This window comes from Podarcis raffonei, chromosome 11 (assembly GCF_027172205.1).
Source record: "Podarcis raffonei isolate rPodRaf1 chromosome 11, rPodRaf1.pri, whole genome shotgun sequence".
Classification (NCBI taxonomy): Eukaryota; Metazoa; Chordata; class Lepidosauria; order Squamata; family Lacertidae; genus Podarcis; species Podarcis raffonei.
In genome coordinates, this window is record NC_070612.1 from 36,619,183 (window position 1) to 36,644,007 (window position 24,825).

General features: G+C 39.6%; 1 protein-coding gene across 1 annotated transcript in view; it reads right to left on the reverse strand.

Moving 5' to 3' along the window:
* The window catches only part of KIAA0825 (KIAA0825 ortholog), a 179,986-nt gene that overhangs the window by 101,891 nt on the left and 53,270 nt on the right, over window positions 1–24,825 (reverse strand). The window contains exons 12-17 of the mRNA XM_053409044.1: window positions 21,770–21,952; window positions 14,048–14,161; window positions 8,601–8,740; window positions 7,094–7,282; window positions 5,706–5,939; window positions 1,895–2,303 (exon numbers count right to left, since the gene is read on the reverse strand). Of these exons, the coding sequence (XP_053265019.1) occupies window positions 1,895–2,303; window positions 5,706–5,939; window positions 7,094–7,282; window positions 8,601–8,740; window positions 14,048–14,161; window positions 21,770–21,952 (1,269 nt within the window). The remainder of the gene's footprint in view (window positions 1–1,894; window positions 2,304–5,705; window positions 5,940–7,093; window positions 7,283–8,600; window positions 8,741–14,047; window positions 14,162–21,769; window positions 21,953–24,825) is intronic.

Here is a 24,825-nt window from a genome sequence, read left to right on the forward strand (position 1 = left end):
CATTCCTACACAGTAAATTTCTGCTTCCAAGTTAATAAAGTCTATATATAAGCTGAAAGACAGCAGAGCATAGCTCGTCCCAGGAACAGGGCGCTACAAAAGTGACACTTCTAATGGCTTCTGGATAAAATTATTCAAAATATCTGTCAAGCTAAATACTAAAAAAAATAGTACAGGATGCAAACACTGATGTTTCAATTAAGAGAGAGAGAAAGAGAGTGTGCATGTGTATGTGTGTATACCCTTTAATTGAAATAACAGATGTTGTGCTATAGAAAATGTTTGCATCTTTTATTAAAATGTTGAGTAAGAAGCCTGAAAGATATTTATATATAAAAATTTGGCATATGCAATCTGTCTGATATCGTGGCATGCTCTTGTTATAAAAATAAGAAGCAAGGAAAAGTATTACTGGAGCTTTTAGATAAAGGTAAAGGGACCCCTGACCATTAGATCCAGTCGTGGACGACTCTGGGGTTGTGGCGCTCATCTCGCTTTACTGGCTGAGGGAGCTGGTGTACAGCTTCCGGGTCATGTGGCCAGCATGACTAAGCCGCTTCTGGCGAACCAGAGCAGCGCACAGAAACGTCGTTTACCTTCCCACCGGAGCGGTACCTATTTATCTACTTGCACTTTGACGTGCTTTTGAACTGCTAGGTTGGCAGGAGCAGGGACCGAGCAATGGGAGCTCACCCCGTTGCGGGGATTCGAACCGCCAACCTTCTGATCAGCAAGTCCTAGGCTCTGTGGTTTAACCCACAGAGCTTTTAGGATCTTCCAATTACATACATTACTGATATATTTTCCGTTGTATAAAAGGCCTTCCAGTTTCAGCAATGTTACAAACTTACTTATGCTACTGTCCTAGTGAATAACATTTCCCCCCTTATCATAGATGGCATCCAGTCTTGCAACACAATTGTAGGCAATTCTTTTCAGAAGGAAGACCGACTGGGTTCAATGAAATAGCTATGCAGCCTTAATCTCTTAATCATTGGATTAGAGCATGAAAATTAGTATTAAATGCACACATAAAGATGATGAAGGTCAATGTCAATGAGCATTTGTGTGATACTGTTACTGCTTTTTGCAGTTTCTGCCAACCAAATACCCCTAGCAATAAAATAGCACAAGTCAATGTGCTGAATTAATACATTTTCATTTGCATGGATGACTCAATCTTGTAGTACTATTTTGCCTATACAGATTATAAACAAGAGGTTGTCCTTTATAAAATGTAGATGAAACAGGCAGAACATTCTACTGTTACAAGTGAAGTTTATTCAACGAACTATATAATAACTAGCAATACCAGCAAAATCACCTGTTAAAAGAGATTTCTGAATTATGAAGCAGTATATAAATGCTTTTAAATAAAATAAAGAAGACTTGATTAATCCACCTGCTACCAATTAAAAATACACATAACTCAGAGAGCTATAAAACATGTAAGCCCTCAACTTTTTTGGAAACATCTTGTGAATTTGAAGTAAAATCTGGAAATGTTGATATTCTTCTCACAAAAAAGCAGAGGGGTACTTTTATTGTGAGATCTGAATTTCTCTCTGGATATGCTGTTACATTACAAAATTAAATGTGCTTCTTTGTTTCTAATCACAGAAGACCATACAAAGCTTTTTGTATGAACTATATCCTCCTTAATTTAATTTCCATAGTAAAATCCATTGCAAGAATATATGTAATGACAGTTCACCCTTCTATGGGAAAAACACAATTTTCCTTGTTTTCTATTTATCCTATAATCAGAGCCCTGCGGGAATTCAGTATCTGCTACAGTAAACATTTTTACTAAGAAACATTTCATTATTCATGTTGTATAGGCAAATGGTAGCAAAAAAACAAAAACAAAAAGTGAAATATCAGGTCTTCTTACCAGTCTATGCCCAGTTTTCTTGCCTTTAGTAACTGGTTTTCAATCCAGTTTGGCCTTTGTTGTTCAATGCTCTGTATAATCTTGTGAGTCACTTGTTTAGGGCTACTTTTCTTTTTCCCTATAATATTTTCCAAACATACACGAACCAAACTGAGCTTCTCTTTGCTCCATCTGTCAAGAGTCGTACCCGTTAAAAGTTCTGTGGTGTTTCCATCCTCAAATATCCGACATATAATTACAATCAAGATCCAGACAAGAAGACCAGCTTTTTTCGATTCAATTAAGTTTTTTGGCATTTTTCTCTCAGAGAGAAAAAAGAAATACTTAATTGGGGGAGGCAAACATGCAATCACTGTAGGTAACTTGCTGATTACAATAGATACTGCCTGAGCAGCAAGCCTTGTGAAGCCTTTAAAAAAAAGAATGAAAGAAGGTATGATTAACATTAAACACTCTTGCTATACAATGCAGTTATGAAGACTGAATGCCAATGTTTAATTTTAGATGTCTCTTAGATGTATAGCCCTGGTTCACGTTTGCTGGGGTTGCTACCATTATTTTGTGGCGGTGGAGTGAACATGACTTCATGCAGATAATATTTTGTGTAACCTGGACAGTCCATAAGACCAGAGGGTCAGTTAGTGCATATTTCCACCCAACCCTTTTTTATGTGAAGAAATCCCATTAACTAGTTCTTTATATGATCAGTCTCTTGTACCGAGCATCTGGACAAGGTGGTGGAGGCAGGCCAGGGTTAAATGTCCTGGAAGTGGACCGGAGTGAAGCCTTTTGGCCTAGGCCAGCCCACCCGCTGCAACCAGTCTGTCTGTGATTGGCTGAATGTTGGGCAGGCTGAAATTCACTTTCCAGGCCAGTGCAAGTCTAATTTGGAGTCATGCTGGCCTAGGAAAACACTTCAGCTCCATGTCCCATGCTGGATCAAGGCGCACACCAGGCGCTGTCCCGCATAGACTAACTACCCCAAAGGTAAGGGTCATTATATGATCAGCTGCTTGTACAGAACATCTAGTTCACACTTGATGGTTTCTGTGTGTTGGATGCAAGATTGCATGTTCATTAAGTGCCATCAGAGCCAGTACCAGCCTCTTGTTGCAAATAAAGATTCTGCGGATTTATTCTCTACCAAGAATCTCACTCATTGCCTAACCAAATCTATATCAACCTAACCTATTTCACAAAGTGGTTGTGAAAATAAAATGGAATGCATCTCTGAGAACCTAAGAAGAAGTGTCTTCAGTTGTAAGACTACGTACACTTCATTTTATATGCACACTAATCATCTTACTCACATTCAGTGGGATATATCTCACTGAGTTTCCTACTTCATCAGGAAATTTTAAGGTAAAGGGTCCATCTCCATGTTGCAATCTAGCCGTAACAAAAATCAATATACCATCTGTATATTATCTATACAGTTCTGCTACTTTAATACCACTTGAAGTTGGTTCTGACATAAATTACTCCCACATTCCACATTAAAGACCCTTTCATAAAAAAGTAAGAGTCAAATATAAGCGTGACATTTTGAAATTTAAATTCAAGCACAAAACGAATAAAGGGTTTTGAAACTTGTCTCAGGAGCTAATTAGAGGGAAAGGTTCCAAGTTTAAAAAACGGCATGCCATTCCATATTACAAATATGTGACAAAGTACATTCCAATGTTACACCCCAGCATAAACTATAAATTAAACTTGTGATGATCGTAACATATTTACAATAAACAAAATATGAACATAGCAATCTGTTTAACAAACTGTAAAAGACGTAAAGAAAAACAGGTTGCTATTTTAATAATTGGAGACCTTTGGCTATCACTAACATAATTTTAGCAAATACAATAATGTATTAAATGTATTAAAATTTAAATAAAATTAAAATTGATCATAAGTGGCAGTTGTGCTTATTTTATGGCACTAAGTTCCTTATCTTCTGTTGCTCATGTTGCTGTTCTTGTGTGGTGCATCTTCCTGTCCTGCAAGAAGTGCTCAGAGACCCAGAAGAGCCAGTGTGACTGGACAACAGTGGAAACAACAAAGGCAGAGCACACAAGAGCTCTCTGCTTCCGCTACCACATATGTAAGCTAAGGAAGAAAGAGAATTGCCTCCTCACTTGTCCCAACACAATGGCAGAAACATCTGGCTAACTGGGAGCCTAGGAACCTAGCCACATCATGATGAGAGCTACCACGACAAACATACAAGGGTGTATGTTATTTGCAGCATTGTAGTGTAGGAAAGGGTCCCACCCACTCTTTAATCCTACTTTCCCACCCACCTACCCACTACAAACACATGGTATAATGCCAGTCTTGCCGGACACTGAACTAAGAAGAATAGCCAACTTATCTGTAACGAAATTTGATGATTGTTGACATTTACCTGTGGCCACTGCTATAGCCCCTACCCAAATAGCATCACTAAATATATCCCTCAATTTTTTTTCATATTAGTGAATGGCTGCCATTCTCTCCTGTGAGGGAAAAATGTAAGTGCTGTACTGAGGGAAACTTATTGCAACAAGAGCAAAACTAGCTCTCTATTGGATGGTATGGATGCCAGGGTGGGTGGGGGAGGTACTATGCATCTTAGTTTGTACCGTGCACAGAGATTTTTTTTAAAAAAATCTAATTGGTTTATATAGACTATGCATTAAAATTATCACTAAAAAGTCATAAGTCGAAAACAACTACACCTAAAACATTTCAAAATATAATTAAAATTACATTATAAAAAATTGCATATTAAAATGCATGTCAAATTCACATTTCAAGGTAGGCTTTTCTGAACAAAAGAAGAAGAAAAGTTTGGATTTGATATCACGCTTTATCACTACCCGAAGGAGTCACAAAGCGGCTAACATTCTCCTTTCCCTTCCTCCCCCACAACAAACACTCTGTGAGGTGAGTGGGGCTGAAAGACTTCAAAGAAGTGTGACTAGCCCAAGGTCACCCAACAGCTGCATGTGGAGGAGCAGAGACGTGAACCTGGTTCACCAGATTACAAGTCTACTGCTCTTAACCACTACACCACACTGGCTCTCTGAAACTGAAGGGTTTCAGCAGGCACCAAGAACAGTACATTGAATGTATCTGCCTAACACCAATAGACAGGGAGTTCCAGAGTGCATGTGCTGCCAAATGCAAAGATTGATTCCTTGCAAGTGTGGAATGGACATTACATGGCACTTGTAAAAATGTCAATGTCACAGTTCAAAGTGGCCAAGTGGGTGTATGTGGGATAAGGCAATCCCTCAAGTAAATGGGTCCTAAATAGTTAAGAGCTTTATATACTAATAGTGACATCTTGAATTTGGCACAGTAACTACTTGGCAACCAGTGCAGATCTCTGAATAGAGAAGTAATATGTTGACAGGGTCTCACTCCTGTCAGGAATCTGGCTGCAGCATTCTGCACTAACTGCAGTTTCCAGACCAAGCACAAGGGAATCATCACATGAAGTGAATTGCAGTAATCCAATACTGAGGTCACCAATGCCAGGATTACTAGTATGTTTATTCTGTCACCCCATTTGCTTTCCCAAAGAGACCTTGCTGAATGTGGGCCTTCCACTAGCCCACAATGACAAGGATTGCACTAAGAACTCAGTAAGACAAAGTACTGCACCCAAGTATGTAAGCAATTCCATGGATAGTCTTCTAAAATACCATAAATTGTATTACTATAGTATTCATTATGAAATCACACCACTTAATTCTAATTTTTCAGTTTTGATTTGTCCTCATTAAATGTATGGCTATTATTTTGACAGGAATTATATAAGCACACCTACATTTCCCAGATTCTTTTCTCTTCATTTCTCTAGGTGTGTAATTCCACTCCTTTGGAACAGTCTTCAGCAAAATTTCAGGGACAATTTGCTTGTGTTGATAGGTTCCATAGTTTTCTGTTGCTTCCCATGAATGCATCAAAGAAATGATCTGCTTCACAATACCCTTAACTGAATTAATCAAAGTCAGCTTCAAGCATCTGATAACCTCTGGCTCTGACTCAACGCAACTAGAAACTTTGGAGACAAAATAGTAATAATATTAATTTAAAAGAAAACATTAAGTTGAGCCTCTTTAGCAACATTTAATGTTACTATTTTAGAAAGTTTTGTATACTTTTCCATGGTACAGTCGTATAATAAAAAAGCAACCAGAGTAAAATAAGTTTCTACATAACAATACTATGTTATCAAATGCTACACTTTTATAAATCATTATTTTCTCAGTTGCCATGCCTTTGTTGTTTTGCTTAGAAGTTGATAATTACTACTACCCAACATACTACTTCTGTTTATCTTTGCACTTAGACAAGTTATCATGACTGACTTGACTTGTGTGATAATATAACAATGTATAGTATTTAAAGGTAATTGTGGCTTTTGGTGGTTTAGTTTCTTAAATGGTGGAATAGACTGAGTTCTGGTCCAGGCTACGGAAGAGGAAAATACCAGTTCAGGCTCCTTCCTCAACTGTCATTAGCAGCCATTCCACCAGGCTATAAAAAGAAGTGGAATACACAGGCATTTCCATCAGTAACATTTGGGTCTTGCTCTCTTTGAAATCTTTCCATTTCAGTTGCTCATTACCAGAGTTCTAGATAACTAAGAAATAGTCCCAGGATTGCTTATCCCCCTCCTTCCTCTCTTTCATTTTGCATCATGTCTTTTAAATTGTTAACCTTAGTGCAAGAACTGTCTTATCACTGACATTTGTGTGCCACCCTGGGAGCCGTTTTTTGGCTGAAGAGCAGGATAAATATACTCTGAATGAATGAATGCTTTAGAAAACACTGAGTTAAATCTGCAAGAACAAGGCACATGAAATGAAGTTCAAAATGGAAGTGCCTGATGTGGTGCTACAGATGAAGCTAAGTGGAGATTTTCCTAGAGCATCCAAGAATGAAAGTAACTTCTGTGGTATTATAAGAAATTTCTACGACTGGTTCTCAATTTGAAACCTAAGATCCTCTTTCAGATGCAATTTTGTATTTTCTAAAGCATCCCACACATATGTTGCTGCCCACCTAGAACTGAAAGAAGACCTCTGGGGCAAATTGGGAGTATGGTACAGGTAACTACAAGGGGTAGTTATGTGAATCTCATAAACGGAACTCCACTCCCAGCAAGACTGGATACACCCCCGAAAGAAAATTTCACTGCGTTTTTCATACCTGATATATTGTATAAACAATCCCACATCTGTTCTTTTTCCATGTAGTTTTCAAGAACACCACCAAGTGATTTGGGAGATAAAGTACAATAAGAAAGCACTGCAAATATTGCTTCAGTCAGACTAGGTTCTTGGCTGCTCTTCATGTCTAGGCAGGTACTTTGTACTCCACTTTTTGATAATTCAGATTCTTGAATAAAGAAAGAAGAAAAGTTCAGAAGTTGAGGTAGTAGTGAGAGTGGAAGTCGGACCTACAACAAAATTTTGTAGTATAACAAATGTCAGAATCTAGCTAATATTTGGGCTAAGATGGAAAATACAAGCTACAGAACTGTGCCAGACAAGGAATCCCTGCGCAAACCAGCCTGACTAGGCTGATTGAATGCAAGCCATTATTGAACAATGGGAAGGCATCTACATGTCAAAGAACCTTATCAGGTCTGTGCAAAGCAAGGGTTGCTGATGTGATGGAAAGGCGACAGTAAAGAGTGTCATTTTACAGGAGTCTTGGATTTTTGTTGAGAGGTGTGCTGGGAAGGAGGAGGAGGCCAGAAGCCAGACCTCTATGAGCTGCAGGGCAGGCCAGAACTCCATGCAGCAATGGTCAGAGGAAGCTGCACTGAGAGACAGTGGGCAATGAGAGGGGCAATGGAAGACACTCTTGGGGTATAATTTGCTGCACAGCCTCCACTGCCCACTTCTAGGTTTAATTATGTCTTAATAAAACCATATAGCCGCTGTGCCTCACTCTTTCTAAAGGAAACCCAATCCTGTGTAAGCAGTTGGAACCCCTGGATTCTCACACTGCTCATGGAGATTGGGGTGGCATGTAATAGTATTTTTAGGCTAAGATCTATGGTCTTTTCTTACACAATAGGGATTTTTCTTACAAAAACAAACTCTTAAATGATTTCCGTGTTCTGTGCTAGAGAAACAATTTTTACAGCTCAGCGTGTCTAGGCAGGATGCAATCCGCTGAAGCTCAGGGTAATGGTCAGTCAAAAGCTTAATAAATGCTGTCACTCCATCCTTGTGATCCTTGAACACACTAGTAAATATAATCCAACAGCAGGGGGAGAATATGATCTTCAGACATCTTTCAGTCTTTGCTGACATGCATTTGAATAGGTAAATGAGTGCATTGCAACATTCAATAAAAAACAGGACAAAAGTTTAGTTGTGGTGCTCTTCTGACAAATGTTAGACCAAATGCTGGACCAAGAGAGCTGCAGAATATCTACAGCTAATGTTTTAGTAAATAACAAACACATTATGTTTTAAACAGTATTAGCATGATAAATGTGAATTCCTATCCGAACAAAAAATCCTGAGCAAAAAAATGAGAGAAAATTAGATTGCAAGTATTGAGCCTAATGCTAATTATGTGAAGTGATGACCACGATCCTTCTGCTAATATTAAAATAGCAAACAATGTGGCAATCCTGAACAATTTACTTGTGTTTCTTCAGCGGTAAAATATTGCAACTATAGAAAGTGTCAGTACTTACTGGAACTCCTCAGTAAAAGTTTCACTAAGAGACAATCGTGATGTAGCAGGGTTTCCAAAAGCAAGTTCCAATTACAGCATGGCTGGGATAAGAGCAGCTTGAGTTGACCCTGGGCTGCCATTCCTCTGGCTGATGGAGTCCTTTCAAAATGTAAGATAAAGACAGAATAATGTCGTTAATTTATCTATGAAATTAATAGCCTTAAAGTGCAGTTGTAATGCTAACTCCTTTAAATGTCAATTCCTCCCAGATTACTCTGAAAATGCTTTCATGGTTGCTTACTTTAAGGCTGCTCAGGGAAGGAATTACATTTAATCTCAACTAGCTAAAAAGCAAATTAACATTTGGTAGACTGCCAAATTTTAACTGATACAAAGTAACCTCACTTATCTCTTTCATTGGGGCCAGATATGCTCTTGTTTCATGAGGCAAAAATCATTTTTAATGCCTGAATAAATCTGAGGCATTATATTTTAGTTCAATGTTGTATTTAAGTGTTTAGAGTGATGTTATAAAATATTTGAAATCAAGTCTGTGAAATAAGAAAGAAACAAATAGGGTTGGGTGGGAAATACGATGCAAGCTACTTGTCACACTATAATTAAGGCAGAATTATAAAAGTATATTCGGTAACATAAAACAGATGTGTCCAATTCTGGGCACCACAATTTAAGAAGGATGTTGACAAACTGGAACGTGTGCAGAGGAGGGAGACCAAGATGATCAAGGGTCTGGAAACTAAGCCTTACGAGGAGCACTTGAAGGAGCTGGGTATGTTTAGCCTGGAAAAGAAGAGACTGAGAGATGATAGCCATCTTCAAATATCTGAAGAGCTGTCACATGGAAGAGGGAGCATGCTTGTTTTCTCCTGCTCTTGAGAGTAGGACTCAAGGCAATGGCTTCAAGTTACAATAAAGGAAATCCCGACTAAACATTCAGAAAATCTTTCTGACAGTAAGAGCTGTTTGGCAGTGGAACAGACTCCCATGAGAGGTGGTAGACTCTCCTTCTTTGGAGGTTTTTAAGCAGAGGTTGGATGGACATCTGTCATGGATGCTTTAGCTGAGATTCCTGCATTGCAGGGGGTTGGCCTAGATGACCTTTGGGTCCCTTCCAACTCTATGGAAGTTCTATGATTCTAAATTATATATTAAGTATAAAGGCTTCATATTAGCCCAGTTCCCTGCTCAATTTCCCAACATTTCTATGTATTCAGATAATGTTCAGGAAATGCATAGCTCTTTTCACCATGCTACCATTACCATGCTATGTAATTAGGTATCTGTCAGGGAACTGCCATCGGAACGAGAGGAGGAGGAGGGGCTCCGCGACGATGCTGGAGAGGGGCCAAGTAGGGAGAGAGGCAGGTCTCCTGTTGGGGAAGAAATTCAGTGCGACACCAGGGATGGAGGGGGGCCAATGGGGGAAGCAGAGAGCAGGCTCAGAGACTCTTCACTGGACACCAGCGGAGAGAGCACAGGTCCTCCGCTACCCACGCCCACCCTGCGCAGAAGGCTTCCGCGCAGGGAGGCTAGGAGGAGACTGGGCGTCAAACAACTTTTATGTTGGAAAAGGTTGAAGAAACACCCACTGTCGGATTCTGCCAGCGACTGAGCAGCCACGAAGTGAGGGGCTGTCCAGCCAGGAAAGGTTTAACCAGGCCACCTACCCAGGAGTGGCGGCAACTTACGCACGAGCAACCCCATAACCATTACAGTATCTAACTATACAAATTAGAGCAACACTTCCCTTCAATTTCTAAACATAAGAAAAACAAGGCCTTTGGACAGTTAAGTATTTAAAGTAATATGTAAAGTGACTTATGGAATATTGAGGTAGAGAAAAAGCTCAACTATCATTGACCAGATGGGATGTTATTGCTTTTCAGTATTTGCCAATTCTTGGCTCTTAGAGCATCATGCAAATTGAAATGTACAGTTGATGTGATTCACTCAGAGGGAAAATAAGAGTATTACAGACATTCCCCGAAGCCACTATACTAACACTAGTAAATGCACTGAAAAGTTTTATATTGGACATATGGAGAAGCATATGTTCTCTCATCTTACAAGCTCATGTAGCTGTGAACACAAGGCTAGCCATGTAAAGAGGAAAAGGTGAACTATATATAAAATATGACACATATAAATGTTTAATTTGGTATTAAGAAAAGAACAAGTGATGGTTTGCATCTACCTCTACGAATCTACTACAATTGGGAGGCCAGCTCATCCAGGAGCTGTTGGCAATCTTACCACTTTTTTCATATCCTTTCCATCAATATATGGATGCTTTTACATGGTACCACTAAGCTGTATTGGAGGTAGGAGGAAATGACTAGCACGGCAATGCCAATGGAAACTGCAGCACCAGCAATCAGGATATAGCCCTGTAATTCAACCTCCTCCTTTTATGCACATTCACCAAAGCTTAAAATTGGGCATTCAGCCATTAAATCAACATGAACATGCATGGAAAATCATTTATTATTAACTAAAGATGCATGCATGTATTTATTTATTTAAATAGTTATGAAAATATGTATATACTGCTATATCATGAAAATATCAAAGTGGTTTACAGTGTCATGTCGTGTCGTGTTGTGTCATGTAGTGGTTAGGGTGCTGGACTAGGATCAGAGAAGCCAGCTTAAAATCCTCAGTCACAGAGCTGGCTGGATGACCTTGGACTAGTCACACACTCTCAGCCTAATTCACGGGATTGCTGTGCAAATAGAACGGGGGTGAGGAGGACCATGTATGCTGTCTTGACATTCTTGGAGAACAGAGGGAATTAAAAATAGTATATAACTAAGTACGCATATCATCAACATCAATTTTTTCCAATCCTACTTTGAGTTATATTACAGGAAGCTTAACATCTAATCTAAAGGATTGATTCCAGCATTACACAAACTGAAGTCCATTTGTGCAATGGGGCTCTTTCTCATGTCAAAACATTTATACTGTTTATTTAGTCTTATTTTATAAGCTTCAACACATTATTCATGCAATATTGACTAATGTGTAATGATAAAGACATGAACCCTATCGGAGTATTCTAGGTCATACGCGATTAGAAATGTGTCAATGTTCACAGGGCCCTTGGCTGAATCCCTAACAATCTGCTCCATCTTCCTCTGTGTATTGGAAAAGGCTTGAAGTGGGAAGCATGCACTATATGAGTAGTCTTTTTACAAGATTTAGGGTTCTAAATTACACAAGGAGCACACCCATACAGAATAGGCCTTACAGAGGGCAGCAAGGCCAACTGACAGGGACCTGATGGAGTGGATGGGGACACAAAGTGTGGCCCCTGCTCTACCCCTCATATGATTCCAATTCTACAAGGCACTTGATATCTGAATGGAGCTATGATTATTTCTATAACCGGGTTTACACAGATATGCTGACTATATATTTGTTTTATAGTTGCCTCTAAAGAACCTCCATTCACACTGGACATTAATAAACTGAAGTGCAGTTTCCTCTTATTTTTTCTGTATTACTGTATTGAATGGTAGAAAAAGCTACCGTAATTTTCTGTGTATAAGACAATGTTTTTTGCTTTAAAAAAATTGTCAAAAATTGAGGGGGGGTCACCTTATACAAGGATGGTGAATGTACAGGCTTGGGCTTTGTGGCAGGCAGCCTGGGCTTGGGTGTGGGCTCTGGTGCGGGTGGTCTGGACTTGGATTCGGTTTGGGCTCTGACATGGGCAGTCTGGGCTCAGGTTTGGGCTCTGGTGCAAGCGGCCTGGTCTCAGGTTCAGGCTCTGGCATGGGGAGGCTGGTTTCAGGTTCAGGCTCTGACTCAATTTGGGGTTCAGAAAAAAGGGGTTGTCTTATACATGGGGGTGTGTTATACATGGAAAAATATGGCATGTTGAAATTAAAGACATGTCATTAAATGTAGCAGAAGCTAAAGATTTACTTTTTCAGAATAAGTATTAAAAATCATAGCATTCATTTAAATATGCAGGTTACTGAGAAAGGATACAAATTCTGTGGGGAGCATAGATAGCCTGCTAAAACGGGCGTGGGAGGAATTTTGGTCCAAAGTTAGAAAAAGAATGACAGTACAGCTGATGGCATATGCTTCATATGTAAATTGTCCTTACACTTACTAAAACGGCAAGGAAATTATGCATTGCTTCCAAACATGCAACAAATTCTAAAAATACCAAATACGAACAAATCAGTTGTTCAAATGAAGTTTAGTTTTGTAGAATTATCTAGCTTTTCTAATGCCCAAAGTTACTACTTTTTCCAGATACAAAATAAAGTTTCATGTAATACTCAAAATTTAAAGTCAAAATAGTTAAACGGGAAAGAAAAACTTAGATTGAGTTATTTTATTGTCAAGAACAGCACATTTAGACATTACTAAAGCAAGAGATTATGTCTATAATCAAACATCAATGTTAAAATAATTAGATACTGCTAAAGAAGAACTACCCATTCTTCAACAACAATTACCATCACACTACAATAGTTTGAATTGGAAGCTGGTGTAAATATAAGATGCCTGTAGTTTAGCCCTGGGTATGTGGGCTGGGGAATGTGTGAGCACCATTGCTCACTATTTGGCCCACATTCTTACCATCAGTCTCAAACATGGTAAACAAAAGCAGAAATCGCAAAGCGGCTTAAAACCATGTTTATGGTCAGCGCCCCATTAGAAAAGCAATAGAGGAAATTTGTATCAGAGAGTGGAGCATCTGGATGAGGAAGTGTGGCTCATTTCAGATCCCATCAGCTGGGCAAAACAATGTATAGTCTATACATTAAGGCTCCACAGGCTCCACATGGAATCTGTGTGAGAAAACCAGTATGAAGAAACTATATTTGATATCTGTATAATAGTCTATTGCAATTGACTTGAACAGTTGCTCTGTTATTCTGATACTGTTGTTTCTGTGGTTTTATTTTATGATTTTAACTTATTTTATTTATGATATTCCTGTAACACGCTCATTTGGTGAAGGGCAGGCTAAAATTAAAAATACCGTATTTTTCGCCCTATAGGACGCACCGTCCCATAAGGCGCACCTAGTTTTTGGGGGGGAAATAAAGGGAAAAAAATTATTTCCCCCCCAGGTGCAGGGCTGGGGCAGGGGAAGCACGAGCTCCCCTCAACCCCAGCCCCCAGAACAGGCAACTCTCCGCAAGCCATGGGAGCCCAGGGCAGGGCTCCCGCGCCTTGCGGAGAGCTGCGCGAAGTCTGGAGAGCGAGAGGGGTCAGTGCGCACCGACTCCTCTCGCTCTCCAGGCTTCAGCGAAAGCCTGCATTCGCCCCATAGGACACACACACATTTCCCCTTCATTTTTGGAGGGGGAAAAGTGCATCCTATGGGGTGAAAAATACGGTAAAGGAATAACATTGAACTGAGAAATCAATAGATTCTATCTCAGTTTCTTATCTACATTTTAATATAAAGATACTTACTTCAGTAAAGAAGGGGAAAATTCTGTGATGCCAGATAACCAGCGTAATGGTTGGTCAACAGTAGGCTCCAAAAAATCTGAGGGCAAGGGATCACCAACACTACTATGAAATGTCCTGAAAAATACAAGTAGTTCAAGTAGAATTAGTTCAATAATCATACTTCTTTAACAGCTTTTGAACAGCAAACAAGTATTTGGCTTGGAATCAATGAGCTACTTATAGAAGGTTTTTCAGTTCAACACAAGGGGGTCTCCAATTTCAAGTCACAGTCACTGTTCACACATTATTATTATTATTATTATTATTATTATTATTATTATTATTATTGGTATTATCTGCCCTTTACCAGGACGTCCCAGGATGTGGGTTATAATAATTTAAAATGCAAGTTAAAAATAGTTTTTAAAAATTACAGTTGCTGAAAGGGTGGAATATAGTGTCTCCAAACCCACAACAGTGGCGGGAAAGCCTTGTTGCACAAGCAACACTCCACTTGCTGTTCTTAGGATTCAAGTCAAAGTACAATATAAAATTTTTCTGCTCAGATTTAAGCTATGATTTACATTTTAATGTATTCCTGTTTCTACTAGTCAGAGAATGACAGACAGTAACAACCCTCTCCTGCTGTTGCTCCACAGAGTGGTATTCTCTAGAGCTGGGCTATTGTGTAGCCTTTACACTTAATACAGAATTCTTTCTGCTTTGTTCCATGTCCTAACACAGGATAGTTCAGTGGCCAAAAATAAACATTTTATAGCCATTTGCCCCCTTGCAAACTAAGGAGGTATTTTTCTGCAACTTCTGTTGATCTTAAAAAACTTTTTTTGAGTATGCTTGCAGCAGTGAGCAGCTCTCTGCATGCCAGCTTCTAGCCCAGCAGCACTTACTAGGCTTGTGGTTCTTGTCTGCCTTGCATAGCGAGGCTCAGGGGTTCATGACTGCCATGACAACCATACATTCTCTCAGCATGTCATCAGCCAAATGAATGTGGGAGGCCACCTTCTCAACTGTGGCAGAAGATGGCTATCTGGTTGTGGAGGATTTCTCTTGGTCTCTCTTCTCATAGTCATTTCACTTTTTGCTAAGGTTCAGACTGGCAGCAACCACTTTTCTCTGCAGGCGTGGAGGACTTTGATAAATTTCCAGCCGAAATGCCAGGTGATACAGTAGGCATTTTGTGAGGTGATTGACATCGCCTTCATCAGGTAAAGCTTGTTTAATTCCTTGGTTTACTGGTGCGTTGGGAATTGTGATGTAGGAAGCAGAATAGCTGTAATGAAAGTTGCAGGAAACTACTGTGTGGTGACCCAACACAGTTAAGACCTATTACTGAGCCTCACCGTGACTATGATGAAAGTGAAGAAACAATACTTCTCCTTTATATCTGACCTTTGGTGGTGTTAAAATCACTATCTGAGAACAGTAATGGACTGGATAAGAACCAATGAACAAAAGCTCAAGCCACGCAAAATGAAAGTACTGTTTGTGAGTAGTGGGGTTCTGAGTAGGTGGCACCCCCAAAGGATCAAGTCCACAGTCAAGAAGTGTTCAAAGATCCAACTTTGTCACTAGAGGCCCAAGCGACCTTAGTAGACCAAGGCGCCTTTCATTAACTTCAGCTGGTGCCCTAGCAGTAACTTGTCTTGGACAAAATAGTCTGGCAGATTAGACTACTTTGAAGAATGCAGACAACACTGCAGATAAAGTACAAGTAAATCAAAATGCAGATGCTGGGCTGCTAACTGAGACTGGTCATTGGGAACGTATTTTGTCAATGCTTAAACAACTGCACTGATTCCTGGTTCTTTGTATGATTCTAGGTGGTGGTGCTAACCTTTAAATGTGGAACTGATTCCTGGCTATGAAGCATGGCCCATCTTGGAGATTATGGGTCCATTCTCTCAAAAAAGTAAAACAATAAGAGTACTCTGACCCCTGGCTAGATGGAAGGTGATACCCTGAAGGATACTGAATGCCCCCCCTGTCTTCATTGGAACACATTCCAGACATTTTTCTAAAGTAATTTTCAAATGGATATGCAGCCTAAACACCAGTGAATAACCTGGTTGCCCCCACTGTCCATTACTAGTAATGAAAATACTACTAACAGACAAATATATTCAGCTTAAATTTCTTACTTTAATCATTAGTGCATAACCACAGCTATTAGGAAATGTTCTTTATGTATAAAATATCCTATAGCAGCTGCCTCTTGTCTCAAAAGCTGGGGAAAGCATCTGTGAAAGTATTTGATACAAGAGCAATATTCCATGTTTGAGTTGTGCTATTCTCCTGTAGCATATGACAAGGTGAGAACTGATTTTGTAAATCTCAGTGCTAGTGTGAAATGATGAGATGCATAAATGATGAATTCCCAGCACTGTTGCTTTATAGAATTTAAATAATTTGATGTTGGAAAATAAACTGGAAATTAATACTGAAGACAGCTGAGATAGTTTGGTACACCTTGACTTATTCATCAATATGCTTTTTACTGGACTTACTTTGTACCAAGAATATGTGAATAGTATAAACATTAAATTCATTTAAATTCCTTTAGAATTTGAGTGTCTGCAAAGATTATGAAAAGCAGCATTTACATGCTGATAGCATTAAAACGAATTAGGATAACTGAGCGTTCTATGAGATTTTTCAATAAAAAGATGGGAGTCTTTTATTTTTTAATGGAATACAACCTATTGGCAATAAAACTGAACAGGTAACATAGGTTCCTATTAAAATTGACAGCAAAATTGAATTGTTGTGGATTGCAGTCATGATAATTTATTAACCGCCAGAATGAATTTTCAGGAATGTTTGACACTCCAATGATGTCAAGGTTGATTCCAACTTCAGGCAATACTTCCACGATACTTGCAGATGGGCGTCTCAGATAATTACATTCACTGGCACATATAAGCTGCTCATTTCAACACTGTTGGCTTTACCTCCACTAAAGCCAAGAACCAGAAAAGGAACTCTTGGTCTCCCCTGAAAGGTGCTTTTCCCTGAGTGACAGTACAGCAGGTGGGATGTACCAAAGGAGTCCCAGTAATGCAGGCAATTCCAGGACACCTAAGACTACAGAACCACTTGCTGCAAAACACATTTTCAAAAAGAGGAGTCAGCAGATTAATAGAAGTCCAGTTTATAATGTTTATCCAAAGTTTTTGGTGTGGACCAAGTGCCAGCTCTGTGGATGCCAATAAAAAGATCATTGATGGTGAATGTTGCCATAGTAAAAGCAGACCTTGTGGAATGGGTTGTGATATTCTGCAGGGCAGGCAGCTTGAGAGAGTCATAAGCCAAAATGATACATACCTTCAGCCAGCATGCTAGCTTTTCTTACCCCAAGAGGGTGGAAAGGAAGAAACAACACCTCTGTCAACCTGAAGTCCTTAGTCTGGCTGATACAGACTTTAAGAACCCAGTAGATGATCCACTATGTGTCAGGCCTTCTCTAAGGGATGAATCCGGTTAGGCCAGAAGGAGGTTCTGGTTGTAGTAAAAACTTGTATTTGCCTTAGGCATGAATGATAGATCCATACAAAGAATCACAGTCTTTCCACAGTCTTTCAGGAATATGCATAAGGCACTCAATTCCAAAATAAGCCATGTTGATGTGATAGCCACCAAAAGGAGGACCTTATGAGAAAGGATGTGGAGAGGAACAGTTTGGAATGGTTTGAACACGAGAGTCTGCAGAACCTTCTTTAAGTTCCATGAATGAAAACGATGCACCACAGGAGGACATATAGGGATGCCCTCTTTAAAAAACACTTTGGCTGGGAATAAAAGCCAGTTGAAACTGTTTGAGGAGGTAAGTGATGCCTGTGTCAAGTCAACAGTAGCAGTACTGAAAGCCAAAAGCATGAACAGGGCAGCTGCAAGACTCCTTCTCAGAGAATTGCTGGGAAGAGTTAAACAATTCTGCCACTCTGGCTCCCATTCATCCATCAGCTCCAGATCACTGTCTCTGCCATGCAGTGATCAGTCAAAGAACAGGGAAGGGGAGATAGGCACTGCTGGTGGTAGATTTTTCATGTCCCATATATTGCACCCTGTTTGGTGGCTGATCCAGCACTGCCTTGGTACTAACTGCTGCAGTAGCTGAAGTGGTTTTCTTTTGGGTTTGGGGGGCACGGTGTGTGTGTGTCCTGAGAATTTTAGGGGCTATAGCCATTTGGGCAGTTAAGGCAGAGGACTGACAGAGCACAGAAGCATCAGTGGCTGATAAGGCTTGCTGTATTGAAAACCAGGGCTGATTGGGAGCATCCTTTGAAGAAAAATCGGCTGTCGTAGTTGAAAATGTATCAGGTCTTGCTGTCAACACATGCAGTGGTATATGGGTGTGGTGGGGGGCCACTAGGGGGCGCATCGGAAGATGGCTGACAATAACATCTCTCCGACCCACAGGAGGTAATTTGGAGGCTATGATGGGGGTAATTAGCCTCCTTAACCCCCCCAGGATTGTGGGGGGGATGGCCCTTGCCTGCTGTGCCCTATACCACCCCCGAATTTGTGGGGATGGGGGCACTAGGCACAAAGCCCTCCTGTGGGATTTTGGCACTCCTGGACGCCATCCCTGATTCGCGCCACTAGCTGCAAGAACTTCAAAAGAAACAATTTGGACAAGAAGAATTGCACATACTTCAAGGAAGGAGGGGGAGTAAAGACTGCTGATAGAAGAGATCTCTGATAAAACAAGACAAGAATAAAACATGAGAAGATACGTCAAGATACGGTACGGCAAAGGACTGATGGGGGAGGGGGAAAAATTTCCTTTCTTTTTCTATGTGATTAAACAAGAATCCCCTCCCCTAATGAGTCAGAAATGTCGTTTTAAGGACTTAAGCTGTGGATTTAAGGCTGTGTGGAGATAAACTTTTGAACCAAAGCATGTTTCAAGACGAATCTGGAAGGTATAAGAGCTATGGAATGACGCAGTTAAAAATGCCGTCGCCATTTTGGGAAGCTCTGTCGGAGGTCTTGAGTCTGGGAGGAGAAAGAGAGAAACAAAGCTGTTTATATATTGTGGATTAAACTCCTCAGTGGGACTTAAGAGCGACAGCTTCGTAAAATTATGATGGAAAGAGTGATGTTATCTATGAAGGAGATGATATATGGAAACCATCTGGACTTGGATTGGAAGAACGGGAAATTCACACAGGATTATTATATTTGTGTTTATCGGCTTAAGGAGACTATCAGAAGAGATCATAAAGAAAAAAGAGAAAACATATGAACAAGATGAGATGTGGAAACAGCAAGATAAGACTGGATAGAATTATGAACTCTGTTTGGACTGATTGGGACCAATTTGGACATTAACGCAGTAGCAAGAAGATGATTAGAATCCCCCTTTGGATCTTGAAGTATGGGTCCCCCCAACAAAATTCAAAATTTGGCTTTGTAATTCGGAATTTATGTGATGTGATTTAATTTGATGTGATTGGCCAGTTAATAAAAATTATTTTTTTAAAAAAACAACACATGCAGTGGTATATGGGTGTGGTGGATTAAGTTCTGTGGCTGGAAGAGCAGCAAACCAAGCCCCGAAGAATGGGGACCACCTGCCTCCACACATCCCCCCACCAAGTCAGAGATGAATAGGGAGGAAAGAGAAACAATACATAGGCCAAAAAGAAGGGAGGATGACCAGCGAGGGAAATGACCAAACAAAATGGTGGGTGGGAACAAAGGCCAGGAAAAAAATGTGGATTGGCAAGAAAGAGAAGGAGGTTTTGTTTAAAATTGCAAGTCCAAAATATTTATATCAGTGTTAGGAAACAATTCAAAATATATATTCTATATATGGCCTGAACTAGCATGTCAGTTAAATAAATCTTGTTTTCAAAGATGAGCTACTTTTCAACCTGTAGGAACCTTAGTGAACACATTTCAATTTTTTCAGGAATAGCAGATGTCACTTTCTCTGTTTTGCTTATTTCCTTCATGTATTAAAATATACAATCTGTAAAAAACAAAAACAAAAAAATTCTTATTTGAAATAGAAGGAATTCCATATTTTGAAGGGCTTCAGGACAGATAGTCTTGAGTCATGTGTGTCACTTACTTGATGCAGTTTATTGATTGCAAAGCAGGTTTCAGTTCTCCAAGGAAACACAGATAGCTATCACTAGCATGTGTTTATGGAATGTTAGATGTACAACTGTTGCTTGATCAATAATAAGTTTGTTGTGATTTTCCTTGGATACAAGATGTAAAAACCCTCTGGATTTAAGCTTAGAAATAGCCATGTTGTGTTATTTTGTTTACAGTCTCAAAGGGCTGTGTAACAGGACACGAAGAAAAATATTCTTCCCAACAGCTAAAATATGGAGTTTAGTAGATGACAGCAGTTAGAATTGTACAAGGAAATATGGTTCCTTTTCTTAGTGTGTTTTGAATTAAAATCAGCATGCCTGCTCCCTCCAATGTTATGAAGTTATACTGAGAAGTATTACAAAGCTACGAGATAAACCGAGAGATTTGTTTTTATTAATGTATTTAAAAGATCTCAGTTTGCATCTCACCTTCCACCTAACATAATAGACTCAAAACAGGTTACAAACTTGAAATCCCCTTTTTTTAAAAAGAACAGTCTTGATACTATACTGTTTAGTTATATTGTAGTTCATTAACAGCCTTCCTCACTTTGGGGGCTTTTGGTCATGTGTACATTTCATCATGTGCCTTCCATTCGGGACTTTTGGTCATGTGCTTATTCTCTCTCCCACTTACCCTTTCCCCCCTCAAACTCCTGGCTCTTTCCTTGTCCTCTTCTCCTTATTGTCTAGGGCAGGCATAGGCAAACTCGGCCCTCCAGATGTTTTGGTACTACAACTCCCATCATCCCTGACCACTGGTCCTGTTAGCTAGGGATGAAGGGAGTTGTAATCCCAAAACATCTGGAGGGCTGAGTTTGCCTATGCCTGGTCTAGGATCAACCTTTCTCTTCTAGGTCAATGACTTTTAAAAATATTTTTCTGCCCTTAGTCTTCTACCTGGCCTGCTCCTGTTAGGATTAGAACAGATCAAAGGCCCTTAGGAACACAGGATGCTAAGCCCATCTAGCTCTGTATTCTGACTGGCAGGAGTTCTCCAGAGTTTTGGGCAATGAGCTTCAGCCCTCCTGATGGCTTAGCCCCAGCCCCAGCCTCGGTCCCATCCACATCATACATTTAAAGCACATGGCTTCCCACAAAAAATCCTGGGAAATGTAGTTTACCTCTCACGGAGCTACAATTTCCAACACTCTGTACAAATTGCAGTTCCCATGATTCTTTGGAAGAAGCCATGTGCTTTAAATGTATGGTGTGAATGTGACCAAGCAGGCAGTAGAGTTAGATATTGCTAGAGGCTTTGCTATTATTACCAAATTCTTAACAACACAATCTTATGCATGTGTATTTGGAAGTAGTCTCTCTGTCTTCAACTACTCCCTAGTATGCATGTTTAGGATTGCAGCCTTGAGAGTACTGAATATAGACTGGTTTCAAGTTTACCAGATTCTAATGACACTATTTTCCTCAAACAAATCTGCTGCAGGGTAAAATAATGTACATTCAAGCGCTGCTTCCTATCCACAGTTGAAACCAATGTTCAGATTTTGGTGCATCATTACCATACTGGAATCCAGCCATTACACAAAGATAGACGATTGTTACTCCTTCTATAGGATAAATGTCTGTTTGTCTTAAAATATTACATCACACTTACTTATACAGGCTCTCCAATGGTGCAGTTAAAAAGACAGCTGCTGCAAGTAAATTGTTGCAATACTTGTGTATTTTATAAATACGACGATTTCTGTCTTTTTGTGGGAACAACAGTTCTTGCACAGAACTGCAAACTGACCACAGCATGCTTTCACAGGTCATCAGAATTGCTATAACATCTATTCTGTAAGAGACAAAGCAAAAACCCTGAAATCAACCAAGGCATGCAATTCAACCCATTCAATCAAGTAATCTGCTACAATGCAGAAATGATTTTTATAGACAAGTGATCTCTTTTACATTATTTAAAATCATCAGGAATTTTAAGTAATAATAATATAATCTTGTCCCTGGTACAACATTCCCAAAGTATATACAGAGCTCTCATGTTTCACTTTCCCCACTGATTTCAAGAAATGAAGATTATCTGTGGATTAGCTCCCTCCATAGATATGAATGAGGAAGGAATTCACCACTTGCACTGTTATACATGTGCAAGCTAGGATTATAATTTGCTAAAATTTGCAATTTTATCCAATTCTGAATAAACCAAATAAAACATTACAACTAAATATATTTTAATTTCTCTGTTCCTTACACCTGTTATAAAATGAAAATTGAATATGTTCTTTTTCTGTTTTCTTCAGAGCTTTTTCTCCCCGGTTCTTAACAAATTTCAGAAACAATACTGAATATGAGTGGAATACATTTTAAATAATTTATATATTCATTTGATTGTTTGCTTTATAATATTTAGACACACATATTTTCTTTTCCAAAAAGGAAGGTAAAGGTCCAGTCGTGACCGACTCTGGGGTTGCGGCGCTCATCTCGCTTTATTGGCCGAGGGAGCCGGCGTACAGCTTCCGGGTCAAGTGGCCAGCATGACTTAGCCACTTCTGGCGAACCAGAGCAGCGCACGGAAACGTCGTTTACCTTCCCACCGGAGCGGTACCTATTTATCTACTTGCACTTTGACGTGCTTTTGAACTGCTAGGTTGGCAGGAGCAGGGACCGAGCAATGGGAGCTCACCCTGTTGCGGGGATTCGAACCACCAACCTTCTGATCAGCAAGTCCTAGGCTCTGTGGTTTAACCCACAGCGCCACCCGCAAAAGGAAGACATTAGTTTAAATATTCATGGCACAATTTTATATAAAGAATTTTGGAAACTGGTCCCTTTCCCCATTCCTTTAGTATACAAGTTCCATTTTATATTGATTTTTCATCATGGGCTCCACATGTGCTTTCCGACTACCCGCTCTTTTCTCCCAAGATTTCTTTGCCACTTGCCCCATCTCCCATTGTTTCACTATGGTTCCTCTATTATTACTTTCTTGCTTTTTTATAAACATGCTATATTATGATAACTAGTATATGCCAGAAGCTGTTTAAGAGTTACATAGCTACCAGTTAACGTGGCACTGTAAATGTCTTTGGCATGACAAAGAAAGAACAGTGAGTTGTAAAAAAGGATTGCAAAGACTATGGATACAACCTACATCTCACTGGCATTAATGACAAAGCTCACATTTTGATTGTAATAGGGCAGGATTGCTATCGAAACAATGTATACATCTGCCTATCAGATTTTCAAGAAGAATGAATCAATTGTCATGATTTCAACAAAAAGCAAATAAAGTACAGAATCTGCAGAGAACAGCAGAAACAGATCAGGACTCAAATACTCTAGCAGCTGAATTTGATCATACTTCTAATTCCAGAATTAATATTAAAAGCCTGCTCTGGTACACAATAGAGTATGTATGTTCTCATTCTTCTTAATTATAAAGAAAATTAAATCTAGAAATCACTAGGGTGTTTCCATTCTTTATGTATGCTTACAGACAATAGTCTAAGTATTTTCATATATACTGAAATCTATAAATCCTCTGTATAATGAGGTTATACACACAAACAACATTTTGAAAAATAAGTTCCTTTGTAGTTTGTACCTAGATGTTGGAAAATATGTAACATTTGAAGGATGGACCTGCTCTGCTTTGGCTTCAGTCTACCATGTTATTATTTTTCTGTAAAAATAAAGCTTTGTATATTGCACCATATATATTTATTTTGTAGCTTTTACTTCCATTGCTAGTTGCTTCCTGTCATTAGCCGTTTTTATCATCTCCTTGGTGAATATGATGCCCACAACTAACCTTGGAAACATATTGCATATTGAACTTAAAGGTTAAAAGCTGCAGTATGAATGATCAAAGGCATACAATTTTGGTGAACACTGAAAAGATACGCAACTACAGCTAGGACTAGAAAAAGCACTTTTTCATGCATGAAAAACAAGTTTCCAGGGAGATATTATATTGTTTTTAGAACAATTCACAGCAAACCATGGGCTCCAGCAGAGCTTCTGATTTACAGTAAGCACATAACCTTGGACAAACTGATGTCTCAACTGTAGTATTTTAAATCAAGCTAACTTGTTTCAATAAACCACAGTTTAGGAGAGAGGTTGCCAATGAGGTACCTACAGAAGAGAAGCAACGGCAGCTCTGAAATTTTCCCTTGAAGTTCTCATGAAGCCTCTCAGCCACCCCTTCTACTCACTATCCCTTGGTCATGAGGTGGTTTAAGCTGGTTACCTTCTTCTCCCTTGAGAAGTACAGAGAGCTGCAGGAGAGTGATGATTTTTCATACTTCCTCTTTCAACTCCATGGGTTTCTTAAGTTGGATCTACTGGATCCAACTTTTACTTAGATTACTTGGAAAAGCAAAGAATATGTATAGGTGGGGGGGCTGTGCGTGCGCGCAGTCACTTTCTGTACCTCTGTGGGGAAAGTGGAGATAAATTGCCAGAGGGGACATGGCCCATAGTTTTCACCAAAAAGTCCAAATGTATCCACAGGCCAAAAAATGTGGTGATCCCCTAGTTCAGGTTTGTATGCCATGTTAACCTAAAACAGAAGCAGATGCTTCTATTCTCATCACAGCTACACCGGAGAAAAACAGAGGCATGGGTCTGCAAGCCAAATGCTCACTGTAGCTTGTTTGTGTATCCCTAAGCCATGGTTGTATTGTTACATTTGAATGCAGAAGA